At 35.9% G+C, this 24893-nt stretch overlaps 2 protein-coding genes across 2 annotated transcripts; one reads left to right on the top strand and one right to left on the bottom strand.

Annotated features, from left to right (window-relative positions):
- The first annotated feature begins 284 nt into the window (after nucleotides 1-284).
- Nucleotides 285-15795, top strand: LOC138315283 (protein DDI1 homolog 2-like). The gene is made up of 7 exons (XM_069256177.1): nucleotides 285-615; nucleotides 4848-5054; nucleotides 5565-5819; nucleotides 6532-6660; nucleotides 8891-8994; nucleotides 11168-11351; nucleotides 11873-15795. The coding sequence occupies exons 1-7, from the start codon at nucleotides 351-353 to the stop codon at nucleotides 12046-12048; spliced, it is 1320 nt and encodes a 439-aa protein (XP_069112278.1). The 5' UTR covers nucleotides 285-350; the 3' UTR covers nucleotides 12049-15795.
- A 1931-nt stretch (nucleotides 15796-17726) lies between these two features.
- Nucleotides 17727-24533, bottom strand: LOC138315273 (pre-mRNA-splicing factor CWC22 homolog). The gene is made up of 4 exons (XM_069256166.1): nucleotides 24379-24533; nucleotides 21156-22426; nucleotides 19766-20394; nucleotides 17727-18299 (listed from the first exon to the last, which is right to left on the bottom strand). Exons 2-4 carry the CDS (start codon nucleotides 22387-22389, stop codon nucleotides 18117-18119), a joined length of 2046 nt encoding a protein of 681 aa, XP_069112267.1. The 5' UTR covers nucleotides 22390-22426; nucleotides 24379-24533; the 3' UTR covers nucleotides 17727-18116.
- Nucleotides 24534-24893: the final 360 nt, after the last annotated feature.

A 24893-nucleotide genomic window follows, 5' to 3' on the forward strand; every position in this document is an offset into this window, starting at 1 on the left:
AAAAAGTGTAGCGTCACGTTAACGTGTACAGTATTGTGTCATAAATAGATTAGATCTACTCGTATCTTATGGTAAATTTATCTGGTGATATGACTATTTTGAAAACGACGTTACGTTTAAGCGCTAAAACAGACACATATATATGTTTCTGCTAAAACTGCCATAGTCAGAAAAGATAGATCATATTTGATCCTGTTCGTTTCTGCCCCTTTCTGTTTTATTCACGCAAATTGTCGCATCCTTTTGAAACTGCGCATGTGCGACATTTTCTCGTTTTACCGGAAGTTTCGAATGTTTCTATTTAGATCCACTCTTGTGTGTACCGATAAGTGAAAGTGAAGTTCTTCACCATGTTAGTGTCAGTGACTACGTTGAATGACCAAATATTCACTCTTGAAGTGTCTGACGAACTAGAACTAGAGAATTTCAAAGCTATGTGTGAATATGAAGTGGGGATATCGGCGAGAGAGATTGTCGTTATGTGGAACGGCCGGCCTCTCCACGATGACAAACGCACAATGAAACAATACGGAATAAAGGACGGAGATATGTTGTTATTACAACAGATTCGAGGACAGCAAGGACAACAGCAGCTTATGGATTCAACGTCATCAGGTGAACGAAGGCTATAGATGGGCCAAATCAATGTGTTCGTTACTACTTCTTTAGAATAGTGCCATCCACAACGCATAACGTTAGGTAGCTACTGTTGAAGCTGAAAAGATATCATATTCTGACTGACTTCCACTACGACAGTAGCTAAATAATATGACTGAAGGCAAGGCCTTAAAGGGCGAAGTCAGATGTTTTAATATGAATCATGCACGGCATAGGAAGAGCGCAGCTCTAGCCTACTTGTTTATTTTATTTTCTATTTATGTAGAAGACATAATTTAGAAATAAAAGGACGCACTTTAAACTATAGAAGTATATGATGTAATAATTGTCTAGCATACACTCAAAGAAATGAACTCAAAGATTTGTATTTCTCTGTCCATTCAAGGCCTGGAGTGCCGCGTATGCGAATCCTATGATTTAACGCCATTTGCTGACGTTATGTGACGTCATGATTCCTTGTGCTCATCTTCGCCTTGGTGGATATTTTAACTGCATTCTACGGCTTTTAATTTTCAAAGTGTTATTATTATTATTTAAAAAATAATAAAAAATGCTTAATTACTCCTGTTATGCATTTGCATTAGTTAAATATATATTTACTCGGGAGAGCAGTACCGGAACAGCGCACAACCTCCCCATAAGTAAGAAAAAATGGCGGCCACAAACTGAAGCTGTCAGTGTGTAGGATTGAATTTTAAAGATAGTGTTTTTTCATATATTTTCATGTATCTGTTACCTTAGAAGTGCTGCGCCCTTATTAGGCGTAACTGTGTAACAGGCGAGGTTTTCACCTGTCTGGACTTGAACTAACATAGTTACCCATGCAGGTTCGGTACTCTGGGTTCCGTACCAGTTATGATATAAAACAAGAAGACAAATTAACATTAACTAACACATATTAATTATACCCCATGTATATTAAAGTACATATATAAAAAACAATATAATATTGAAAAATTAAATTAATATTAATATAAAAATACAATATAAAAACTACAAAATATTCCCTAAAACCTAGTCAAACTGCCCTACACAGTAGTAGTTACTATAATAAAATTTCACATACTGGGGACAGGGTGCGTGCGTAATAAGCCACCCCCCCGACCCAGTTCCACAGGACAATTTAAATTACCTAACCTACAATAGCCCTAAGCTAATTTTTCGATTTAAAGATACCCGCATTTAGAAATAATAGTGAATGTTGTCATACCAATATGCAACCCTGCTCGATCTGAACATACTTGATTCACACCATTGTTGTGCAACTCAAAATAATAATGAATTATCTTGCTAAAGAACACATAAACAAATTAATCTTTTAGGAGGTTTTTTTTGTAATACAAATGTAGTATTAATCCCTTGATTAATTGATATTTTCAGTCTAGTTCGTGTGTATTGAATTTTCATTATTAAAGGTTTGAACATTGCGTGCTTGACCGTTTTAGGAAACACGCCGCGCAGTGACAATCGTTTTAGCCCACCATCATTAGATGGTGGGCTATTCAAATCGCTCTGCGTCCGTGGTCCGCCGTCCGCCGTCCGTAAACAATGCTTGTTATCACTATTTCTTAAAAACTGCTACAGGGATTTTGTTCAAACTTCACATGGAGGGTCCCCTTGGTCCATATTTGTGCCATACAGATTTTGAGGCTGATCAGAAAAACAAGATGGTCTCAAGGCAGCCATCTTTGATTTTGGCAGTTGAAGTTTGATATCGATATTTCTTGAGAACTACTGAAGGGATTTTGTTCAAACTTCACATGAAGGTTACCCTTGGTTCCTAGTTGTGCCATACAGATTTGAGGATGATCGAAAAAACACGCCGCGCAGTGACAATCGTTTTAGCCCACCATCATTAGATGGTGGGCTATTCAAATCGCCCTGCGTCCGTGGTCCGCCGTCCGTCGTCCGTCCGTAAACAATGCTTGTTATCACTATTTCTTAAAAACTGCTACAAGGATTTTGTTCAAACTTCACATGGAGGGTCCATCTTTGATTTTGGCAGTTGAAGTTTGTTATCCATATTTCTTGAGAACTACTGAAGGGATTTTGTTCAAACTTCACATGGAGGTTACCCTTGGTCCCTAGTTGTGCCATACAGATTTTGAGGCTGATCGAAAAACAAGATGGCCGCCAGGCAGCCATCTTTGATTTTGGCAGTCAAAGTTTGTTATCAATATTTCTTGAGAACTACTGAAGGGATTTTGTTCAAACTTCACATGAAGGTTACCCTTGGTCCCTAGTTGTGCCATACAGATTTTGAGGCTGATCGGAAAAAACAAGATGGCCGCCAGGCAGCCATCTTTGATTTTGGCAGTTGAAGTTTGTTATCAATATTTCTTGAGAACTACTGAAGGGATTTTGTTCAAACTTCACATGGAGGTTAACCTTGGTCCCTAGTTGTGCCATACAGATTTTTAAGCTGATCGGAAAAAACAAGATGGCCGCCAGGCAGCCATCTTTGATTTTGGCAGTTGAAGTTTGTTATCGATATTTCTTGAGAACTACTGAAGGAATTTTGTTCAAACTTCACATGGAGGTTACCCTTGGTCCTATTTGTGCCATACAGATTTAGAGGCTGATAGGAAAAACAAGATGGCCGCCAGGCGGCCAATGGCGGCCATCTTGGATTTTGATAGTTAAGGTTTGATATCCCTATTTCTCAAAAAGTGCTGAAGGGATCTTTCTCAAGTTTAATATGTAGGCTCCCTAGGGCCCTTGTTTTGCATATTGCATTTTTGGACCAATCGGTGAACAAGATGGCCACCAGGCCGCCATCTTGGATTTTGATAGTTAATGTTTGTTATGGCTATTCCTCAGATAGTACTGAAGGGATCTGTCTCAAATTTCATATGTAGGTTCCCCTAGGGACCTAGTTGTGCATATTGCATTTTGGGACCGATCGGTCAACAAAATTGCTGCCAGGCAGCCATCTTGGATTTTTATATTCAAAGTTTGTTATCGCTATTTCTCAGAAAGTATTGAATGGATATTTCTCAAATTTCACATGTAGGTTCCCCTAAATCCCTAGTTGTGCATATTGTGATTTGGGACCGATTGATCAACAAGATGGCTACCAAGGAGTCATCTTGGATTTTGATAGTTGAAGTTTGTTACCGCTATTTCTCAAAAGGTACTGAAGCGATCTGTCTCAAATTTTATATGTAGTATGTTTGAAAAAGTTTAAAAAGTAGAGAAAGGATCCATCTTTCCTTTGTCAGATATAGATCATTCTTTGGTGGGCGCCAAGATCCCTCTGGGATCTCTTGTTAAAATGAAGTATGAAAAATGTGCAGGAACTTTCTGTTGAGCCCTCACCCCTGTCAGATAGGCTTTAGGTTCTGTCCCCCGGTCTAGACACTCCTATGTCTATAAAAGTGGTAGTGTTACTCCTGCTTACCACTCACTGCTTGTTTGCCCGTTGTCAGTATAATGTGATGTGCACTTGGAGTGTGTTGCTTGGTGTCTTTGGCGGCATGCTTCACTGAAATATAATAGCACCATAAAAAGGGCAAGAGTTCCACTATACAAGCAGACACAACTTGAATATACAGTAGTCTACCAAAACATTCACCCACACTTAATGCACACAACACACTGCATACATATAGAGGCATCCTTACATGATCCTGGCTGTTATTAGGACGTTAATTTAAACAAACAAACAAACCTCTCTGGCCCAACTGGGTCAGCCCCACAGTTAAGACAATTTTGAATACCCACTCCATATGAATGCTGCTATGCTTAGTTACAGAGAGGAAGTTGTTTTAATCGAAATAGCCAAATTGACTCTTTTGACCGCCTCCCCTAAATATAAGGCCCCTGGGGGTCAGTTCCACCATAAGTGCAATTTTGAATCCCTACCCCATAAGAATGCTACCATTTTGAAATATGAGAGCTATTGAATGCTTAATTTCCTTTTTCTGGCCATACATATGCCATTTTCAATTACTTGAATTAGATATCCTTGAGATATCAGATAATGTGTTACTGTAGTTCCTGAAGCCTCACTTTTACACTATTGGCATGGCTGACTATGGTTACGACCCATGGCGCCAAGTTGAAAGGGATATCACATAGTCTTTATGTGCTTAAAATGACTAAAATGAAAGTTCAAATAATTGTAAGCATATTATGTATATATATAACATGAAATGATTCTGTAATTTCAATAATGTTTGATGTTATTGAAAGTGAAATAATTTGACCAACTTGTGTATGTTGATTAGGTATTCCAAACATTGATTTTGGTCAAATCCAAATTCCTGGTATGATGGGTGCCACATCATCTCACCACCAACAGCCACAACAACCAGCCTTCCCAGAGGAGGACCCTGATGCTGTGAGGAAACTACTACTGGCAAACCCTCATGAACTGTCTCTACTGAAAGAGCGAAATCCTCCTCTAGCTGAGGCCCTGCTTAGTGGTGACCCAGGTATGTCTAGTAAACAAGTTATTGACATGTAGTTAGTGTACATGTTTACACAGAAATTACAATCCACAAATCAATTAAATCGCGATCAACTGATATTAACTTTTGTTGATAATTAATTATAAATAATTTTGTGTTTGTAGAAGTATATGTTATTGACAACAAATTCTTCCAAAGTTACCTTGTGAAAATTGCAAAAGTAAAAATGATTGTGAAAGAAATTTTGTTTGCAGACTTCAGTACATATATAATTAATGATTTAGAAAATATGCAAATAAAAGAATATTTTCTGATTTTCCTGTGTTGTAGTCAAATATTACCACAACTCTCAACAGGAAGGTTATTACTTGAGATAGATATATGCTAGTAAGTGGGGTTGTATTTGATTCTTCCAGATCAGTGCTATACCATATTAACCTCCACAAAGATCCATGATTTATCATTGAATGTATTATATAATGCTGATCTCAATTAATGAAATATAAAACTAATTAAGATCTTCTTTTTTGACAGCAAAATTCAACAAAATCTATTTAGCACAAAGAAAAGAACGAAAAGAAAAAGAGCTTGAAAAGATTAAATTAATGAATGCAGATCCTTTTGATCCCAAGGCCCAGGAAGTGATTGCAGAGGAAATTAGAATGAAAAATGTTGAATCCAATATGGAAAATGCAATAGAGTTTGCCCCAGAGAGCTTTGGGCAGGTGCTTATGTTATATATAGACTGTAAAGTGAATGGTCATGCTGTCAAGGCGTTTGTGGACTCTGGTAAGTATACAGACAGACATAACCCAGCCAACTCTCTGTGCTTATATTGATGAGTAGATATTGTGAATCTCAATATTCAAAAAATGAATATAAAACTATCACTTACTTTTATGACAAAATAATATCATTCTCTTATACATGCACATGTATGTATAAGTAAAAAGATAAATTTGACCATGAGCATACAGTTATATATATGTAACAATGGTCAATACTAGCCGCAATATACAGCTCAGCTAGAGAGAACTTCTCTTCAGCTAGATCGGTTGAGCATCAGACTAGTAATCCAGAGGTCCCGATTTCGATCCTTGGCGGAGGCAGGTATTAAAATTATGGTAAATCCTGCACCCTATTACATTTATATTTTAATAATAATTTATGAGATGTTTTATGTGAGATATATCATATGAGATATACATGTGTATTATGTGAGATATATTGAATTTTGAATGACTGATACATACTGTGTGTGTTTTTCAAACTGAGTTGCTTGAATGAAAACTAGACTTGGGTCGTCATATGTCCATCTAGCAGTTGACTAGTTGCTCAGATGACCATTATGAGCCAGGCTTGAACAGAGAGGTGTAATATGATTTGCGATATGTTTTGTAGGTGCTCAGATGACCATTATGAGCCAGGCTTGTGCTCAGAGGACCATTATGAGCCAAGCTTGTGCGAAGAGGTGTAATATAATTTGCGATATGTTTTGTAGGTGCTCAGATGACCATTATGAGCCAGGCTTGTGCGGAGAGGTGTAATATTATGCGACTTGTTGATCCTCGTTGGGCCGGGATAGCTAAGGGTGTTGGAACACAGAAAATCATTGGCAGGGTTCATTTAGGTTTGTATTGAGTACACTAAACCTGTTATGATGATGGAAAATGAATATGTGAAAGTAAAATTTAAGCTGAAGCACCTAAAAAATATGTCAATACATTATTTGACCTCTAATCTTTAGATATAGGGTAAGGTTACTGAAATTATAACAAAGAACAGCATGCTGATGGGTTTAAGAGGTTTGGATGGATATCAAGTGTTCCAAACATCTTTCCTGTATTGCCTTGTCCCATTCTTGCTCATTTGGAGACAGAAGCAGAAGTAAAGGAAAAACTCATTAGTTAAAGATGCTCCACCGCTGACAAATGTTATTTTTTCACTATCAAAAACAGGAGCAGACGATTTAGTATTTTTCTTCAGTTACAAAAGTTACTTACTTTACACTATTACCACCATTGAAAAGTTTGAGCTTCTAATTTTACTTCAAGTTAAAAATATGAAAAATAATTAATTGCATCCCGAAAAAATTCCGAGGCACTATATTCTATATGGACTGAAGTACTGATTACATGCACCACAGGCGAAATGAATTATTTTATATTATTTTTTTTTGTGTTAATTAGGCATATTTATACACGATTTAACACCAATTATTGTTCAAATGATGAATATCATTTATACTCTGTCGGCGGTGGAGCATCTTTAAGGAGCTTTCCTTAACATCTGTATTGCTTTCCTATGGAGAATTTTGAGTAAATTGATTCCTTCAATTTAAGGAATGTTCATGAAACTGGACCCAGGTATGTCATACTGACATTATGTTATAATGATAGCCTATACAGTCGATGTTATAATGATAGTCTATACAGTCAATGTTATAGTGATAGTCTATACAGTCAATGTTATAGTGATAGTCTATACAGTCAATGTTCTAGTGATAGTCTATACAGTCTATGTTATAATGATAGTCTATACAGTCGATGTTCTAGTGATAGTCTATACAGTCGATGTTATAATGATAGTCTATACAGTCGATGTTATAATGATAGTCTATACAGTCAATGTTATAGTGATAGTCTATACAGTCAATGTTATAGTGATAGTCTATACAGTCGATGTTCTAGTGATAGTCTATACAGTCGATGTTATAATGATAGTCTATACAGTCAATGTTATAGTGATAGTCTATACAGTCAATGTTTTAATTATAGTCTGTACAGTCTATGTTCTAATGATAGTCATGATAGTCTATACAGTCAATGTTATAGTGATAGTCTATACAGTCAATGTTATAGTGATAGTCTATACAGTCAATGTTATAGTGACAGTCTATACAGTCGATGTTATAGTGATAGTCTATACAGTCAATGTTATAATGATAGTCTATACAGTCTATGTTATAATGATAGTCTATACAGTCAATGTTATAATGATAGTCTATACAGTCAATGTTGTAGTGATAGTCTATACAGTCAATGTTATAGTGATAGTCTATACAGTCAATGTTATAGTGATAGTCTATACTGTCGATGTTATGATGATAGTCTATACAGTCGATGTTATAGTGATAGTCTATACGATGTTATGATGATGTCTATACAGTCAATGTTATAATGATAGTCTATACAGTCAATGTTATAGTGACAGTCTATACTGTCGATGACCTAATGAAAGTCTATACAGTCAATGTTGTAGTGATAGTCTATACAGTCAATGTTATAGTGATAGTCTATACTGTCGATGTTATGATGATAGTCTATACAGTCTATGTTATAATGATAGTCTATACTGTCGATGTTGTGATGTTATATGTCAATGTCCTAGTGATAGTCTATACAGTCTATGTTATAATGATAGTCTATACAGTCGATGTTATAATGATAGTCTATACAGTCAATGTTATAATGATAGTCTATACAGTCAATGTTATAATGATAGTCTATACAGTCAATGTTATAGTGATAGTCTATACAGTCAATGTTATAGTGATAGTCTATACAGTCAATGTTATAGTGATAGTCTATACAGTCAATGTTATAGTGATAGTCTATACAGTCAATGTTATAGTGATAGTCTATACAGTCAATGTTATAGTGATAGTCTATACAGTCGATGTTCTAGTGATAGTCTATACAGTCGATGATCTAATGAAAGTCTATACAGTCGATGTTATAATGATAGTCTATACAGACGATGTTCAAGTGAAAGTCTATACAGTCGATGATCTAATGAAAGTGTATACAGTCGATGTACTAACGATAGTCTATACAGCTTTTTCATTATTTCTTATGCAGGTCAAATACAGATAGAAAAGGATTTCCTTCAGTCATCTTTCTCCATCCTTGAAAACCAACCAATGGATATGTTACTTGGGTTGGACATGTTGAAGCGCCATCAGGTAGGTACCAGACAATGGACATGTTACTTGGGTTAGACATGTTGAAGCGCCATCAGGTAGGTACAAGCTGTACCAGACAATGGACATGTTACTTGGGTTAGACATGTTGAAGCGCCATCAGGTAGGTACCAGACAATGGACATGTTACTTGGGTTAGACATGTTGAAGCGCCATCAGGTAGGTACCAGTCTATGGACATGTTACTTGGGTTAGACATGTTGAAGCGCCATCAGGTAGGTACCAGACAATGGACATGTTACTTGGGTTAGACATGTTGAAGCGCCATCAGGTAGGTACCAGACAATGGACATGTTACTTGGGTTAGACATGTTGAAGCGCCATCAGGTAGGTACCAGACAATGGACATGTTACTTGGGTTAGACATGTTGAAGCGCCATCAGGTAGGTACCAGTCTATGGACATGTTACTTGGGTTGGACAATGGACATGTTACTTGGGTTAGACATGTTGAGCGCCATCAGGTAGGTACCAGACAATGGACATGTTACTTGGGTTAGACATGTTGAAGCGCCATCAGGTAGGTACCAGACAATGGACATGTTACTTGGGTTAGACATGTTGAAGCGCCATCAGGTAGGTACCAGACAATGGACATGTTACTTGGGTTAGACATGTTGAAGCGCCATCAGGTAGGTGGCGCAGCAGCTGCAGTAAACCTGTATAATATATCAATTACCACAGCAGGCCTGGATATTTTATGTCACTTTCTTTGAATTATATGAAATATTTACATTTCTGTTTTCTCTTAGCTATATAACCTTATTAACTGCGAAATCGTGTACACATGAGTAAACGCAGTGGTTGCCGCGCAAGAATACACACAACGAAACATGGACTTCTGCAAGTAGTGTGAATGGGCATCCAATTAGACCTAGTGTATCTGTATGACAAATCTTCAATATACTGCATGTATGAATGTAATGTCAATATAGTAAATTATATATTGGCAAACAAAATATTTAACAAAAATTGTTTTAATGGGATGAAAAAAGATAAAGTTAATGAGGAAGTATATTTTGTGTACACTCTGAATTTCCCGCCAAATTGAAGCCAGCTGTGCCGCGATTCCTTCAATTGACCGGCTGTTCCAACAATCGTATAACCTTGAAAAAACAGAGTTTTATTTTATTTGAAAATTTAGTTTTTAATGAAATGATCGGCGAAATGTAAATATAAGGAATGATTGTTATCGTTTGTTGTTTACTGGTGTGTAAACTGCATTTTTTTGTACAGATATTTCAACATGACGCGCGTCATTTAAAATATTTGTACAAAAAATGCAGTTAACACATCAGTAAACAACAAACAATAAAGATCATTCCTTAATTAAAACTGTACTGGTTTTCTTACTGATTTCTTTTGTAAATTGATTTATGGCTTATGTTGTAGAATAATTTTATGAAAGGTTTGTCCAAATTTATGTGCCCTTTATTTGCTTCAACTTTTAAGTGCCCTTGGCGCTTATTTGGACAAATGTAGTCCCATATTCTGGTTATTCCAATATTATATTTTGACGTGATTTTTGTGATGTCATCAGAAGGTTGGACTAAATGAAATGGCATATACTATTTAGTGATTTAGATAGTAAGCTTTGGACATAGCACTTTTTAAAGATGCTCCACCGCTGGCGAATGGTCTTTTTTCACTATCAAAAATAGAAGCAGACGATTAAGTATTTTTCTTCAGTTACAAAAGTTACTTACTTTACACCATTTCCACCTTTGAAAAGTTTGAGCTTCTAATTTTAATTAAAGTTAAAAATATGAAAAATAATTAATTGCATCCCGAAAAAATTCCGTGGCACTATATCCTATATGGAATGAAGTACTTATTACGCATGCACCAAAGGCAAAATAAATTATTCAATATTATTTTTTGAGGTAACTAGACATATGTATACACGATTAAACACCAATTATTGTTCAAATGATGAATATGATTTAGATAGTAAGCTTTGGACATGCATTTTAATATGGAATGGAAAGCTGAAATTGATCTTTAGTTAAACTAAGTTAATTTACTGGTGCTGTAGATATTTTCAGCTGGTACTTACTCCAGTTACTTGTAGTTTCTGATGAATAACCTTCAATCCTTTCCATTTCAGTGCCCTGAGTGTGTTCTGTATTTAGAGTATAAACTGTTTATTTTCGCAGTGTTGTATTGACCTAAAAAGGAATAAACTAGTAATCGGTACCACGGGGACGGAGACATCCTTCCTGACCGAGTCTGAGCTCCCGGAACAATCTCGTCTGAACCAACCACAATCACCTAAGTCAACAGTTCATGAAGACCAGCAGCTGGCTGAGGCTCTGGCTCGCTCTCAGGAAGACACTAGCGGTAATAATAGTACATAGTTCAAAAAATTTTTTTATCAAAATATACACAAAGAGTCTTCTTTTAATAATGATACGTTTCTGTTGTTACTGAAGTTTCACTTTTAAAAACATGATGAAAAATAACATTATCTATTTAAACCTCATTAGATATTGCGATGAAAAGTTTTGTTGGAAAAAGACTTTGTGAAAAAGCATTCTTTTGTTGTTTAACTAAACTTAGTCTATGAACTAATCTAGAATAAAAACTGATTTTTATTGGGTTTTTTTATGTCAAGATCATAGACTGTTACCTATTCTGTTTCGTCCTACCACGTGTCCTGTTGTATCCCATCCAGATTTAACATTAACGCTTGGGCTTTTATGTTTTAAAAACATTCTTATTTGTGAAAATGGCAAAGAGTCAGATTGTCAAATTGAATTGAGAGATTTTGATTTGGGTCTGCAAAGCTAGAAGAGAGGGTTTGAATTTGAGTCTGCACTATTTGGAATATGATAATTTTTTTTTATTTTTTTTTTCATTAGGAGCTTCGTCATCAGCTGGTGCCTCTGGTTCACGTTCATTTCCTGAATCTGTAATAAAAGAACTCATGAACAATGGCTTTTCACGTGCTCGTGTGATAGAGGAACTCTCCATCGCCAATGGCAACAAGGAGGCAGCACTCCTGGCTCTGTTCGCTAAGGCATTCACAGTCCCGTAAATGTGTTCATGGATGGTTGGATGTATGGTTGGTTGACTATAAGGAGTGCTGGGATATACAACATACCAATAACATGCTGTCATATTCACAAGATAATCTATGCAAAATGTAGACTTACGAGTGGATCAAGAGCACAGAAATTCTTTTGAGGAGTTTTATTTATTTCCATGGAGATATAAAACAAATTTCCATTGGAATCAAAATTAATATGTATCTTGAACATCTGTATAGGTACTTCTAATGCATATATATGTCTGTGTGGAATCAAAATATACATGTATCTTGGACATCTGTATAGGTACTTCTAATGCATATATGTGTCTGTGTGAATTTGAATGAAGAAAACAGGTCAAAATAAGGTCTTTGGAAATCTGTATTAGAAAAAAAGATTTAATTTGAAATTTGTTTTTTTTAAGTCACCCGAGACGAAGTCTTATGAGACCTTTTCTAATCGCCTTTTGTCTATTGTCATGAGTTGTGTGTCTTGTGTTCGTAAACAATTAACTTTTTTGACTCCTTCTCTAAAACTTCTTTATTTTTGCACAAACCCTTCTGAGGCATAAGCCCAATCAAAATTGTGAATTATATGCCCCCCCCCCAAGGGGGCTGTGTGAGGAGCCAAAAGGGTAAAATTGACAAAAATTTCAAAACTCTTCTCCACTCTCAGATGTGGTAGAATCAAAATACTCTTCATAGATTGAAAGGTCCCAAGGCCCTCTACAAAAAGTGTAAATTTCATAGCCCTTGGGTCTCTGATATTCCCTGGGGAGGGGGGTTAAATTAACTATTAGGTAGTTTGTATTGGAAAAACACATTTATGAGCATTATTTACTCAATTTTCATAGAAAAGGATTCAAACTTGGTTAGAGATAGCATTTTGATATCATAACCATAAAGGTCTTAGCTAACCCCCAGGAGCCAGAGGGGCAGAGCCAAAAAGAGTCAAAAAGACTAAAATTTCAAAAATCATCTTCTCAACTTGCAGATGTAGTAGAGTCAAATACTCTTCATGTATAGAAAGGTCTCAAGGCCCTCTACAAAAACTGTGAATTTCATGGCCCTGGGATCTATATCACATCCATATAGGTCCCTGACTGACTCCCGGGGGCCAGAGGGGCGGGGCCAAAAGGGCTGAAATTTAAAAAAAAAATCTTCTTCTGAATTTAAAGATATAATGAAACCAAATACTTTTCATATATTAAAAGGTCTCAAGACCCACTACAATATTTGTGCCCTTGGGGTCTCAGATTTTTCCCTGGGGAGGGGTCATAAACACATGGGTATAATTTGCTCAGTTTTCATAGGAAATGTAATAGATTTAATGGTAATGGAATCAAATACACGTTAAAGATTAAAAGGTCAAATTGATAAATCAATGACTGATTTCAAGAGCCTGATGGGCATTTACATAGTGTCGATATGTCTTTGTCTCATTCATTATCAGAACTCAGGTGACCGTTAATGCCCATGGGCCTCTTGTTTGTTTGGTTTATTTTTTAAAGAGAAAACTTATAAAAGGAAATACATAGTAACACAAACAGTTGTTAGTGATAGCAACATCACCCATGATGAAATGATGTCTCTGATACAGATATGTCTAAATGTAAACTGGGAATTTAAGTATTATCAGTTGTCTTGTTGTTGAAATCACAATTAAAACAAAATGATTGTAAGGGGGAAAAAAATCGAAATTAAATAAAAATGCCTCTACACTATTGACAATATTGTAGATTACAGAACACTGGTGCCGTATGAATAGAATATGCACAACATATCCAAGGTTACCCGACTCAATATAATTGTGTTCTGCAATATCACTAATATTTTTAGGAGTTATCATTAACAAACAAACCATTAGTTTTACTTATCATTTCATAAAACTTCAACATTATCAATTTGTCTTGTGCAATTTTCACATTCCTTAATTTTGGGACAAAGCAACAAAATCACAATTCAAACATGACATTTTACATGTATTTTTAGCCCACCATCATCAGATGGTGGGCTATTCAAATCGCCCTGCGTCCGTGGTCCTTCGTCCGCCGTCCTTCCGTAAACAATGCTTGTTATCACTATTTCTAAAAAACTACTGCAGGGATTTTGTTCAAACTTCACATTGAGGGTCCCCTTGGTCCAAATTTGTGCCATACAGATTTTGTGGCTGATCGGAAAAACAAGATGGCCGCCAGGCAGTTGAAGTTTGTTATCAATATTTCTTGAGAACAACTGAAGGGATTTTGTTCAAACTTTACATTCCTTAATTTTGGGACAAAGCAACAAAATCACAATTCAAACATGACATTTTACATGTATTTTTAGCCCACCATCATCAGATGGTGGGCTATTCAAATCGCCCTGCGTCCGTGGTCCGTCGTCCGTCGTCCGCTGTCCTTCCGTAAACAATGCTTGTTATCACTATTTCTAAAAAACTACTGCAGGGATTTTGTTCAAACTTCACATTGAGGGTCCCCTTGGTCCATATTTGTGCCATACAGATTTTGTGGCTGATCGGAAAAACAAGATGGCCGTCAGGCAGTTGAAGTTTGTTATCAATATTTCTTGAGAACAACTGAAGGGATTTTGTTCAAACTTTACATTGCGGCTACCCTTGGTCCCTAGTTGTGCCATACAGATTTTGAGGCTGATAGGAAAGCGGCCATCTTGGATTTTGATAGTTAAGGTTTGATATCCCTATTTCTCAAAAAGTGCTAAGGGATCTTTCTCAAATTTAATACGTAGGTTCCCCTAGGGCCCTAGTTGTGCATATTGCATTTTTGGACCAATCAGTGAACAAGATGGCCGCCATCTTGGATTTTGATAGTTAAAGTTTGTTATCACTATTTCTCAGATAGTACTGAAGGGATCTGTCTCAAATTTCATATGTAGGTTCCCCTAGGGCCCTAGTTGTGCATATTGTGATTTGGGACCGATCGGTCAACAAGATTGCTGCCAGGCAGCCATCTTGGATTTTGATATTTAAAGTTTGTTATCGCTATTTCTCAGAAAGTACTGAATGGATCTTTCTCAAATTTCACATGTAGTTCCCCTAGAGCCCTTATAAGATCCATCTTTCCTTTGTCAGATATAGATCATTCTTTAATGGGCGTCAAGATCCCTCTGGGATCTCTTGTATACATTGAGCATACATTTGCTACAGGGATGTAAAAAATACTTCCACTTTTTGAAATTCATCCAATAATGTTCATAGAGTGACATCAAACATACACAATGTAATTAGATAATGATATGACATCAGTACCAAGGGACTTTTGGTTGATAAACAAATATTGACTTTTTGGAAGTTAATGTGAGGAATTGTTAAACCAGAGAAAGGTGATATTTTCTGAGTCGAAATGATTAAGATTGGTGTGGCATTGAATCAAACCAAACATATACGTATGTATTGTATGCTGAAGCATAACATATTCTATCCACAGCATTAAGAAAGTGGGAATGACTGTCTTAATTACTAAGAAAATTAATTATAAACTCAGGTGAAATGAGCATAATCATTTATCAATGTTTTTTCATTGAATATTTCCTTGAGCATGCAAACTCTCAAACTAATAAGCGGTTTACAATAACTGGGTACAGACCTAATTAATTGAAAGTTGTAAATCCTTTTGAATGTGACCATATCCCTACATGAACTGCAGCGTTCATTGTTTCCGTCACCTGTTTTCTGATGCAGTGATGTTCACTATAAATGAGGGTGCCTGATTATAATAAATCATGGAAGAACTTTTATATATTTCGTTTGTCGTCAATGTATAGTCCACAATCAAGAGAATGCAAGAATTGATATATCTCATCTCTTTAATACTGATGGTATTGCTGAAGCCTGGACAATCTGATCGAGGTTGAAAATGAAATCGTAGATCACAGTGACCTATATTTTATGACATACTGTTTGTAAACAGATAACTATACAACCATAAATCAACAGTATCCAGTATATGTAGTGAAAGGAATTATCAAGATAAGCTTAAAGATATTTTCTATGCAAAAAAAAACAACCTTCTTTTGGTACATATATGACACTGATGCACCAAGGTGAAACATGTCTCCTAGCTTTGTACGCTCTGCTGTCAGAAAGGTGAGGATAGAAAAGAAGCTGCTATATGTAAAAATCAAAGTACTGTTAGTACTGAAGGAGGTTTTATTCGAAATCATGAAAAAGACATGTAATGGTCCCAATTTTAAAACTATATGGTATTTTGTTAATACAGATAAAGCATAGAGCAGCTTCTTCAAAGTTCATTCACATACCGGTATTCTCCAATTGCATGCAAATTTTGGCAAACATTACATCAGGTTTCTTAAGTTAACTGTCATTCTGTATATTTTTAGCCCACCATCACCAGATGGTGGGCTATTCAAATCGCCTTTCGTCCGTGGTCCGTCGTCCGTCCGTTAACAATTTTTGTTACCGCTATTTCTCAGAAAGTGCTGAAGGGATCCTTTTTTAATTTCACATGTAGGTTCCCCTAGGGCCCTTGTTGTGCATATTGCATTTTGGGACCAATCGGTCAACAAGATGGCCGACTGGCGGCCATCTTGGATTTTGATAGTTAAAGTTTGTTACCGCTATTTCTCAGAAAGTATCGAAGGGATCTTTCTCAAATTTCATCTGTATGTACCCCTTGGACCCTAGTTGTGCATATTGCATTTTGGGACCAATCAGTCAACAAGATGGCCGACCGGCGGCCATCTTGGATTTTGATAGTCAAAGTTTGTTACCGCTATTTCTCAGAAAGTACTGAAGGAATCTTTCTCAAATTTCATATGTAGGTTCCCCTACGGTCTTAGTTATGCATATTGCATTTTGGGACCGATCAGTCAACAAGATGGCCGACTGGCGGCCATCTTGGATTTTGATAGTTAAAGTCTGTTACCGCTATTTCTCAGAAAGTACTGAAGGGATCTTTCTCAAATTTCATATGTAAATTCCCCTAGGACATTAGTTGTGCATATTGCATTTTGGGACTGATCGGTCAACAAGATGGCCGACCGGCGGCCATCTTGGATTTTGATAGTTAAAGTTTGTTACAGCTATTTCCCAGAAAGTACTGAAGGGATCTTTCTTAAATTTCATATGTAGGTTCCCCTAGGACCCTAGATGTGCATATTGCATTTTGGGACCAATCAGTCAACAAGATGGCCAACTGGCGGCCATCTTGGATTTTGTTAGTTCAAGTTAAACTTGATATGAAATTCAACATTTTAACTACTTAAATGTCATAACAGGTTTGAAAATTTGATGGATTCGAAAAACAAAATGGCACAGAGCTGTCAGAATCATTTTGTGTTTACCCAGTAACTACATACTTGCATGTATATGTACTGTATGCTGTGATGAAATGTCAATTTAAAATCAATTTAACAAGAAGCCAGCTGATGGAGAAAATGAACTGAAGTATGTACAGGTACAGGCCAAGTATAAAGTTTACCAAAACAGAAATTGTCATTAGATACTGTCAGATCATATGCAATGAAGTAAGAACACTAGAGAAAGGTCTATAAGGGTTTGCATTTCAATCCAATTGAATTTTTATTCTGCAAAAATATTTTTTTTTTAAATTAAACTGGTTCTTGTCCTTACAACTATACCACTGGTACGTTGTGACTGCCATATTAGATATTAAGGACCCATAAAAACAACAATACTTTTTCAAATATGCATTATATTTTGTACTTTTAATTAAATTTAATATTGAATTATTATACAACAGAAAGAATATAAACCATTAGATATAGTGCATTGTATACAAAATATAAATAACCTGATACATTAAATAGTATACAGAATGTCTTCAATAAAAAACATAAACAAGTGGATTAAATACTGGAAATAGAACATTTGTAACCTAGAAATGCTTCTACCCTTCACAGAACCCTGACATTGTTCATTGGTATTCAAGTAAAACTTCAATGATTTATTCTAATCCTTTTTCTTATATGATTTCTAAAAATTCTTTATACAGATGATGAGATGAAGGAAACCATAGATGAGAGAGATATTTAAGTTAAATGTGCTTTTAAAAACATGTTTTAAATTTGTTCCACGATCACATCCTTTTAAATAACTTTTTAGCAGGAGTGATAATCAATGAATCAATCACATAGTTCCACAGTCCTGACCTCTTAGTGACTTCACCACTCTGCTGGTCACAGCTGCCGGCCATTCTTTGTAATCTCGACTCTTCTCTCAGATCTTCCTGTTCCACCAAATACCGATCCACATCAGTCAGCTAGAAAACAGGGAATTATAATCTGTTACAAATAAATGTTATCATGGATTAATGATAATCCAGTATTTGTTTTCCAGTAAATACAGTTACATATGTAAACTCCACTTTTTGTTGGTTTCACTAAATATTGAAGAAGACTTTATTATTTAGCTTTTTCTTTTTTTTTTAATCCTGCTGAAATATCTACACTCCCTCCTCCGTGAGTAATATATAATCATGTACAATAAGACATCTCTCTCTGACCAAGAAAAGAAAGTATCAATTTTACACAGAATAAGCTGAATCAAATTAATAGAGCCCAACCCATAAATATAACCAAAGTCAGATTAATCACCATACATCAATTTTTTTTTAAAAGTTACAAACAGATAGAATGGGAAAATAGAGAGCTCGAGGGAGCTTTTGTTTTTAGGGTCACAGTGGCTGAGTGATTACGGTAAGATGTTTTGACATATTACCACAAGCTCTCCACCTTTGGGTTGCGAGTTCAAATCCCATGTGGGGCATGCGCAGTTACCAGGTACTTGATGGATGATCGTTTTTTTTCTCTGAGAACTCCAGCTTTCCTCCACTAAAAAACCTCACATATTTTTAAATGACATGCTGCTGCTAATAGGATGTTAAACTAATAATGACTTAAGTTTTAAAAGACTAGGGAGTTTGCTAATTGCTGAGAGAAGATTTACTGCTGGTGAATTATGGTAATTCATTATACATGTATTCAAATAACAAGAATCCGTCTGATTCAAAAGAAAATACAAATGGATAACAAATAATTGGTTTTGTTAATGGTTATGGGGGGCAGATCCAATATTTATACAAACTCTTATCCCAATTCCCCCAAGGGTGTTGAAATACAATTTCTATTCCCCTTCCCCAAAGGATGTCTTTGGCCAAATCTGGTTACATTCGATGTAGAACTCTATGACTAGTATAGCTATTTAAAGGATTTACCTCTATTTCCCCTATTGGGCCCTGCCCCTCATGATCATGACCCCAGGGGGTCAGAGCCAAAATTTATACAAAGTCTATTCCCCTTCCCTTAAGGATGTTTCTGGCCAAATTTGGTTGCAATACATGTAGAACTCTATGACTACCACGGTAATAGCGAGTTAAAGGAAATGTTGAAGGATGGACGAACGACGGACACCACGCCATGACATAAGCTCACTGGCCCTTCAGACTAGGTGAGCTAAAAACCACCGACCAGTGGTTAGTACCTGGCAACTGCCCCACATGGAATTCAAAACCGCGGCATCCCAGAAGTGGGAGAATTGTGGCAATATGTCGGGACATCTCAACCACTTGGCCACCGCGGCCCTCTATGGTTAGAACATAATAGTTCACTTAAAACTCTTTATCATAGTTAAGTTACCTATAAAAAGTTAATTAGACCCATTATAATTACTCATCAGACAGTACATTATTGTTTCTGATTAAAGCTTTATTTCAAATAACATAAATACCTGAATGCCTTTCTGTGTTGGCTTCTTCGCCCTCAACATTTGTGTAGATTGTTCCAACGTTTTTTGGGACCTCAACTGACGTGTGCTACTTTTTGAAGACAATGTGGACAACCTCCGACCTTTTGATGATGTTGATGACCTAAGTTGCTTTTTCCGACTTACAATTACTTTTGATGGTGTGTTTGACTTCAATTGACTTTTGTGACCTTTCAGTTGTGTACGGCCTTGGAGTTTTCCGATTGGAGTTTCTGACCTTACTTGACCCTTATGACCTTTCAGTGGTGTTTGACCTCGAAGTTGTCTGGTTGGTGTTTCTGACAAAAATTGACCTTTCAGTGGTGTATAACCTTTGAGCTGTTTGGTTGGTGTTTCTGACCTCATTTGACCTCTAGATGTTTGACCCTTGGCTGCGGACAACGAACCTGTGGCCCTCTTAATGGTATCACCTAATGAAATTGATTCTCCACCATTAGATAGTTCTGATGACCTTGTATGAATCCTTTCACCTTTACGTGGGGCAACATGTAACTGACTCGTACTCCGATCAATCAGCGCTGATCCTTGTGGACTTCTAGAACCATCCGGCTTAGATCTCCTGACCGGGTGACCTTTGACATTCTTGTGTTCACCTACAACAGAAATACAGTTGTCATAATATCAGAATATAATTAAATGTTTTGTATTAGTTGATACATTGTAGTATTATCATTTTACAATCAAAGATAAAGGGTTGAGTCTCATTGATCAGTGTTTTTCCTGTGTATTTTGGGAAATTGCCACCTAGTGAAAATTGGGAAATTTTGTGCGATAAAAGTAGAAAATGAAAAATTTAAACGGTGTTTATGAAAATTTTGGAAAAGGTAGAAATAGACAATTATGCTTCTCTAAGAATCAAGTGTAAGAATGGATATTAAAATACGACGTTCAGACTTGGGATTTACGGAATGTTTTTAGTTTCGTCACACAAAATATGCATCAACTCACTGATTTGGGAAATTTAGACATAGATTTGGGAAAAAATAACATGAAATACAATTGGGAATGGGACCTTATTTCGGCCACAAATATATAGGCAGGACTTTCATATGACTGACTAAAAACATTACTTTAGTAAAACAAAATGTGGGTGTCTGAGGAACAACAGCAGTGGTCAGCATTGGAATAAACAGCACAAAATGGCAGTTAAGTTATATTTAATTACATTGTATGTGAAATGTTATTTGTTGTTAGACAGTGTCAATGGTATGGTTTGTGGATGGATTAAAAGGGAAATAACCAAATTGATTATCTATTTTTGTTATAAACCTAATATATAATAATTACAATTATCAAAATTTAGAACATTTCAGAATTGGTAGATTATGAATGGATATATAACCCATATACTCACTGATATCACTAGTACTGTGTATCAGTGACACAGCTGGAGAAGCTTCAGAATCGGTGGGATCTACATGCTTGAAACATGACTTTTCCTTCAAAACTCTCCGGGTGTGTTCCTCGGGTGCCAAATTTTGTCCAAGAGATGTTGATTTCTTCAGTTGTGATCTTGTTTCGTTATCAACTGACGTTGTCTCTTCTGGATCTTTACCGGGCAGTTCCTGTAATGGAGGGTGAACTCTGTCTGCTGCCCTGTACAAGGTTCGCTGACCTTTTCTTCTTGTCTGGCTGTCTTGGTTTGATATCTTGGCTTGAAATTTTCTCACTTTATATGAAAATCCTGTTATATCATCAACGTTTGCAGGTGTCTCTTTTTTCTTCTTCCAGCATTCCTTTATGGTATCAGATTCTGTGGCACTAGTGTCTAAATCTGTAATGCCTGACAAAGTTAATGCAGTTTCTGTAGATATCGAGTGAACACGTTTCCTTGTGTTTGGGCATCTAGTTGTTTTTATGGCATCAGCTTCTATGTCTAAATCTGTAATGCCAGATTGTGATAGCTCTGTTACTGCCGATCTCACACAATGATTCCTTGTGTTGGAGCCTATCTTACATGAACGACTTCTGGTTTCCCGCTGAACCTCCACATCACTGTCTTTTAATCCTGATTCTTTGATATCTTTGCTTTTGTCTTTTCCTTCACCTTTTCTTTCGCTACAAGAATCAACTTTAATCTGACCCGTATTTGTCCCTGTCCTAACTTTTTCTCTTGTGTCATGTTCTGTACTACAATCTTGGTCTGCTTTGTCCCTTGTTTTAGCCTGCTTTGTGATTACTTGTTTTTCACTACCCTTCCTGTGTTGAAGTTTACTAGATTTTGTTCCAGTTAACACTTCATTCCTAGTAGTATTCCATACTGGTCGATCACTAATGTGAAACTGAAAGAAAAAGCTTGAAGTTACCAAGTCTTTGCCATTCTGTTGAAACACGATTTGGTCACTCAGTGACCAGTAATTCTTAGCAGGCTTAACCATTAGATGCTGAGTATATAAGGGTTTAATAGATTCATTGTTCCCCGAATGATTAAGAACTGCTCTGCACACCTCCTCCAGTTCAGAGCGGAACTCTTCCTCATCACATGTCAAGATCTGCTTGCTGAATATTACTTTGATTTTGTAAACAGTGTCCTTGTGACAAAGAAGACAATAGCCATCCTGATTGATCTTGATTTCACCAAGAAACATGGTCTCCACAGACAGTAAGAACCAGCTGGCAGATTTTCTGAAAAGATTGACAAAAATACAAATTCATGAATATTGATATGAATACTAATATTAACTAGAAATATGTCTGTTAGACATTAATATAAAAGATCGCTAATATATAACTACTTTAATTTCTAACCTTAATTTCCAGTATTAAATTATCCTCGGCAACAGGTGTACGTAGCACTTTTGCTCATAATTCTTGGAACTATTGCAAAGAGATGGTTTACGCCCTCAGAACTTTAAAAGTGTGTGCTTTGTTACATAGAAGTGTGTTTATAATCATATTGATAATGATACAATAGATTTGTTTCGCGGTTCAAAATAGAGGTCCGCTAGAACACTGTCCAGTCTCTTTGCACGTGAGGACTTAACTGTGCAACGCTTGAACGCCTTTCTGGGTTACATCAGATCTATAGCTCAGACATTCAGAATGATATTTTATAATGTTTTTTTATTCTGTTTCTCCAACGCAATGCTGTGAGATTTGAAAAATATTTATAAGAGCTGCAACAAATGCGGTCTGTGGTCACAGTAATTTAGTAAGCGATAGTGCAACGTACACCTAGGACCTAGGATGATGTGAAATGAATTAAATATTATCTCCTAAATATTGCTGTAAATGTGGCCGGTACTAAAAGTTATCCATTTTGTCACTTTCTCTTATTGACTATATAAACCTGATTTGTATTGTATTAATTGTTCTGGGAGTTTCCAAATTTGATTAGATGGTTAAAATGGCGTAAGACTTTGTATGATACTATACTCCCATTGACGTTTACATAAAACGAATGTGTTTATCACTGTGTAATGTCTGTTATTAATGTATAGTAGATTATCGCTGACAAGTATATCTTAGTCCATGTTTTTGAAAGGTTGATGTCACTAAATCACAGCGAAATCTATAATAATCTATCAAAGACACTGACTTTTGGTATCGCAGTTGGAATCTGCGCATAGCAAATTAATGTACACAGACTCCGCACCCGACATGGAAAATAATAGTGCGAGTATGTGTGAGTATGCTCGCACTAAAAACAATGTCTTAAAACTCCAGATTAAAAACTAACCATAGTACTATAACACAGTCCGAATCTCAAGCTCGAGCTCCTGTATATGTGATTTAATTATATGCTCATGGAATAATTTGAAGCATATCAAAATAATTATCAATACATGCACTTGAATAGACCTCATAAAATCATTATGGTGTTTTCAATACTAAGGATGGCAAACAGCCTAGGAAGACCCATTTAGCATGTTTTTTTATTTATTTTTCTGGAATATTTACATGTTACTTGTAGTTGATGTGCTCTTACAAGTTTTCAATTTACCTGAATTTAATACAATGTTAACTTGTCATGACAGTAGTAAATGTCTTAGTTATCACATACACTGCCCTCCAAAAATTCTGTTGCATACACATACATGTATGTTAAAATTGGCTGACAATTTTTCTCTGGAAAAAGCATTTAATGAGTTAAAATAAAGAAGGTGTTATATATAATGTACCTAGAATATACTGATATCTGAATTAACAAGGTTTACATATTTTTGTATTTTATGTATATTTGTAAAAAAAAAGCATAGACTATGTAACATAACTTTTTGAGGGCAGTGTATGCAGTAATTCATGCATAATACTATAAATTTCTGCTAATTCTAAATACTTCAAATAATTAGTATTATTTGAAATTAAGACCTGGAATATTTCCCATTAATATTTCACGCAGAGGCGTGAGAAGGGGGTTAATTACAGTGATTCTTTTTAGTTTTTCAGTACACTCTATACAGCTGTATGACTAAATACTGTAACACTACTTATCATGTCAAAATAAACAGTGATAAAAAGCTAAGGTAAACATTGTTTACTGTTAGACGCATCTCAGCCATTCAGTGTAATATGGATGAAATAACCAGTATCATTCATAAAAAATTCTACGTGACAATGTAGCCATAGTTACTTACTCGGTGTTTAGTTAGACTATATGGAATGCCATAGTCTAAAGAATATTTAAAAGAAATGCCGTCTGCCAATCGGTAATCGAATATGGCGCCCACTGCGTCTGCGTCAAGCAAGCTCTTATTTTTGTGCCTGATGTACAAGCGCCTAGTAGATTGAGTTGAATTGGGTGATACTAATAATCGGATGCCTGTTGCTCAATCTAACCAAAAACATATACCTATATATCTTTATATTTGTTTATGATATAGCCTGCAAATAAAGTATTTATTTTTGGGATCAATTTTTATGCTATTTTGAGTGGGTAGTTTTCAGCCCTAAAATATTTATAAAACATTACTGGTATCTTTAAAACTGCGGAAATATCTTTGTCAGGAACGTTTTGGATCACCTAAAGTAACGTTAGTTCTGTCAAATGGATTGTTGTATCGATTATAATATTTTTATGAACACTGCATAATACGATGTTTCATATTTTTAATACAATATTAGGCCTAATATTTTTCAACATCATATTTTT

The sequence above is a fragment of the Argopecten irradians genome, chromosome 1 (assembly GCF_041381155.1).
Source record: "Argopecten irradians isolate NY chromosome 1, Ai_NY, whole genome shotgun sequence".
NCBI classification, from domain to species: Eukaryota; Metazoa; Mollusca; class Bivalvia; order Pectinida; family Pectinidae; genus Argopecten; species Argopecten irradians.

Excerpts from the sequence above, each read along its gene's own strand:
- LOC138315273 (XM_069256166.1), bottom strand. The coding sequence starts at position 22,389 with ATGTTTCTTGGTGAAATCAAGATCAATCAGGATGGCTATTGTCTTCTT. Across the intron at positions 20,395-21,155 it reads ACACAGTACTAGTGATATCA|GTGAACACAAGAATGTCAAA; the intron begins GTGAGTATATGG and ends TTTCTGTTGTAG. Across the intron at positions 18,300-19,765 it reads CAACACAGAAAGGCATTCAG|CTGACTGATGTGGATCGGTA; the intron begins GTATTTATGTTA and ends CCTGTTTTCTAG.
- LOC138315283 (XM_069256177.1), top strand. The coding sequence starts at position 351 with ATGTTAGTGTCAGTGACTACGTTGAATGACCAAATATTCACTCTTGAA. Across the intron at positions 5,820-6,531 it reads CAAGGCGTTTGTGGACTCTG|GTGCTCAGATGACCATTATG; the intron begins GTAAGTATACAG and ends TATGTTTTGTAG. Across the intron at positions 8,995-11,167 it reads ACATGTTGAAGCGCCATCAG|TGTTGTATTGACCTAAAAAG; the intron begins GTAGGTACCAGA and ends TTATTTTCGCAG.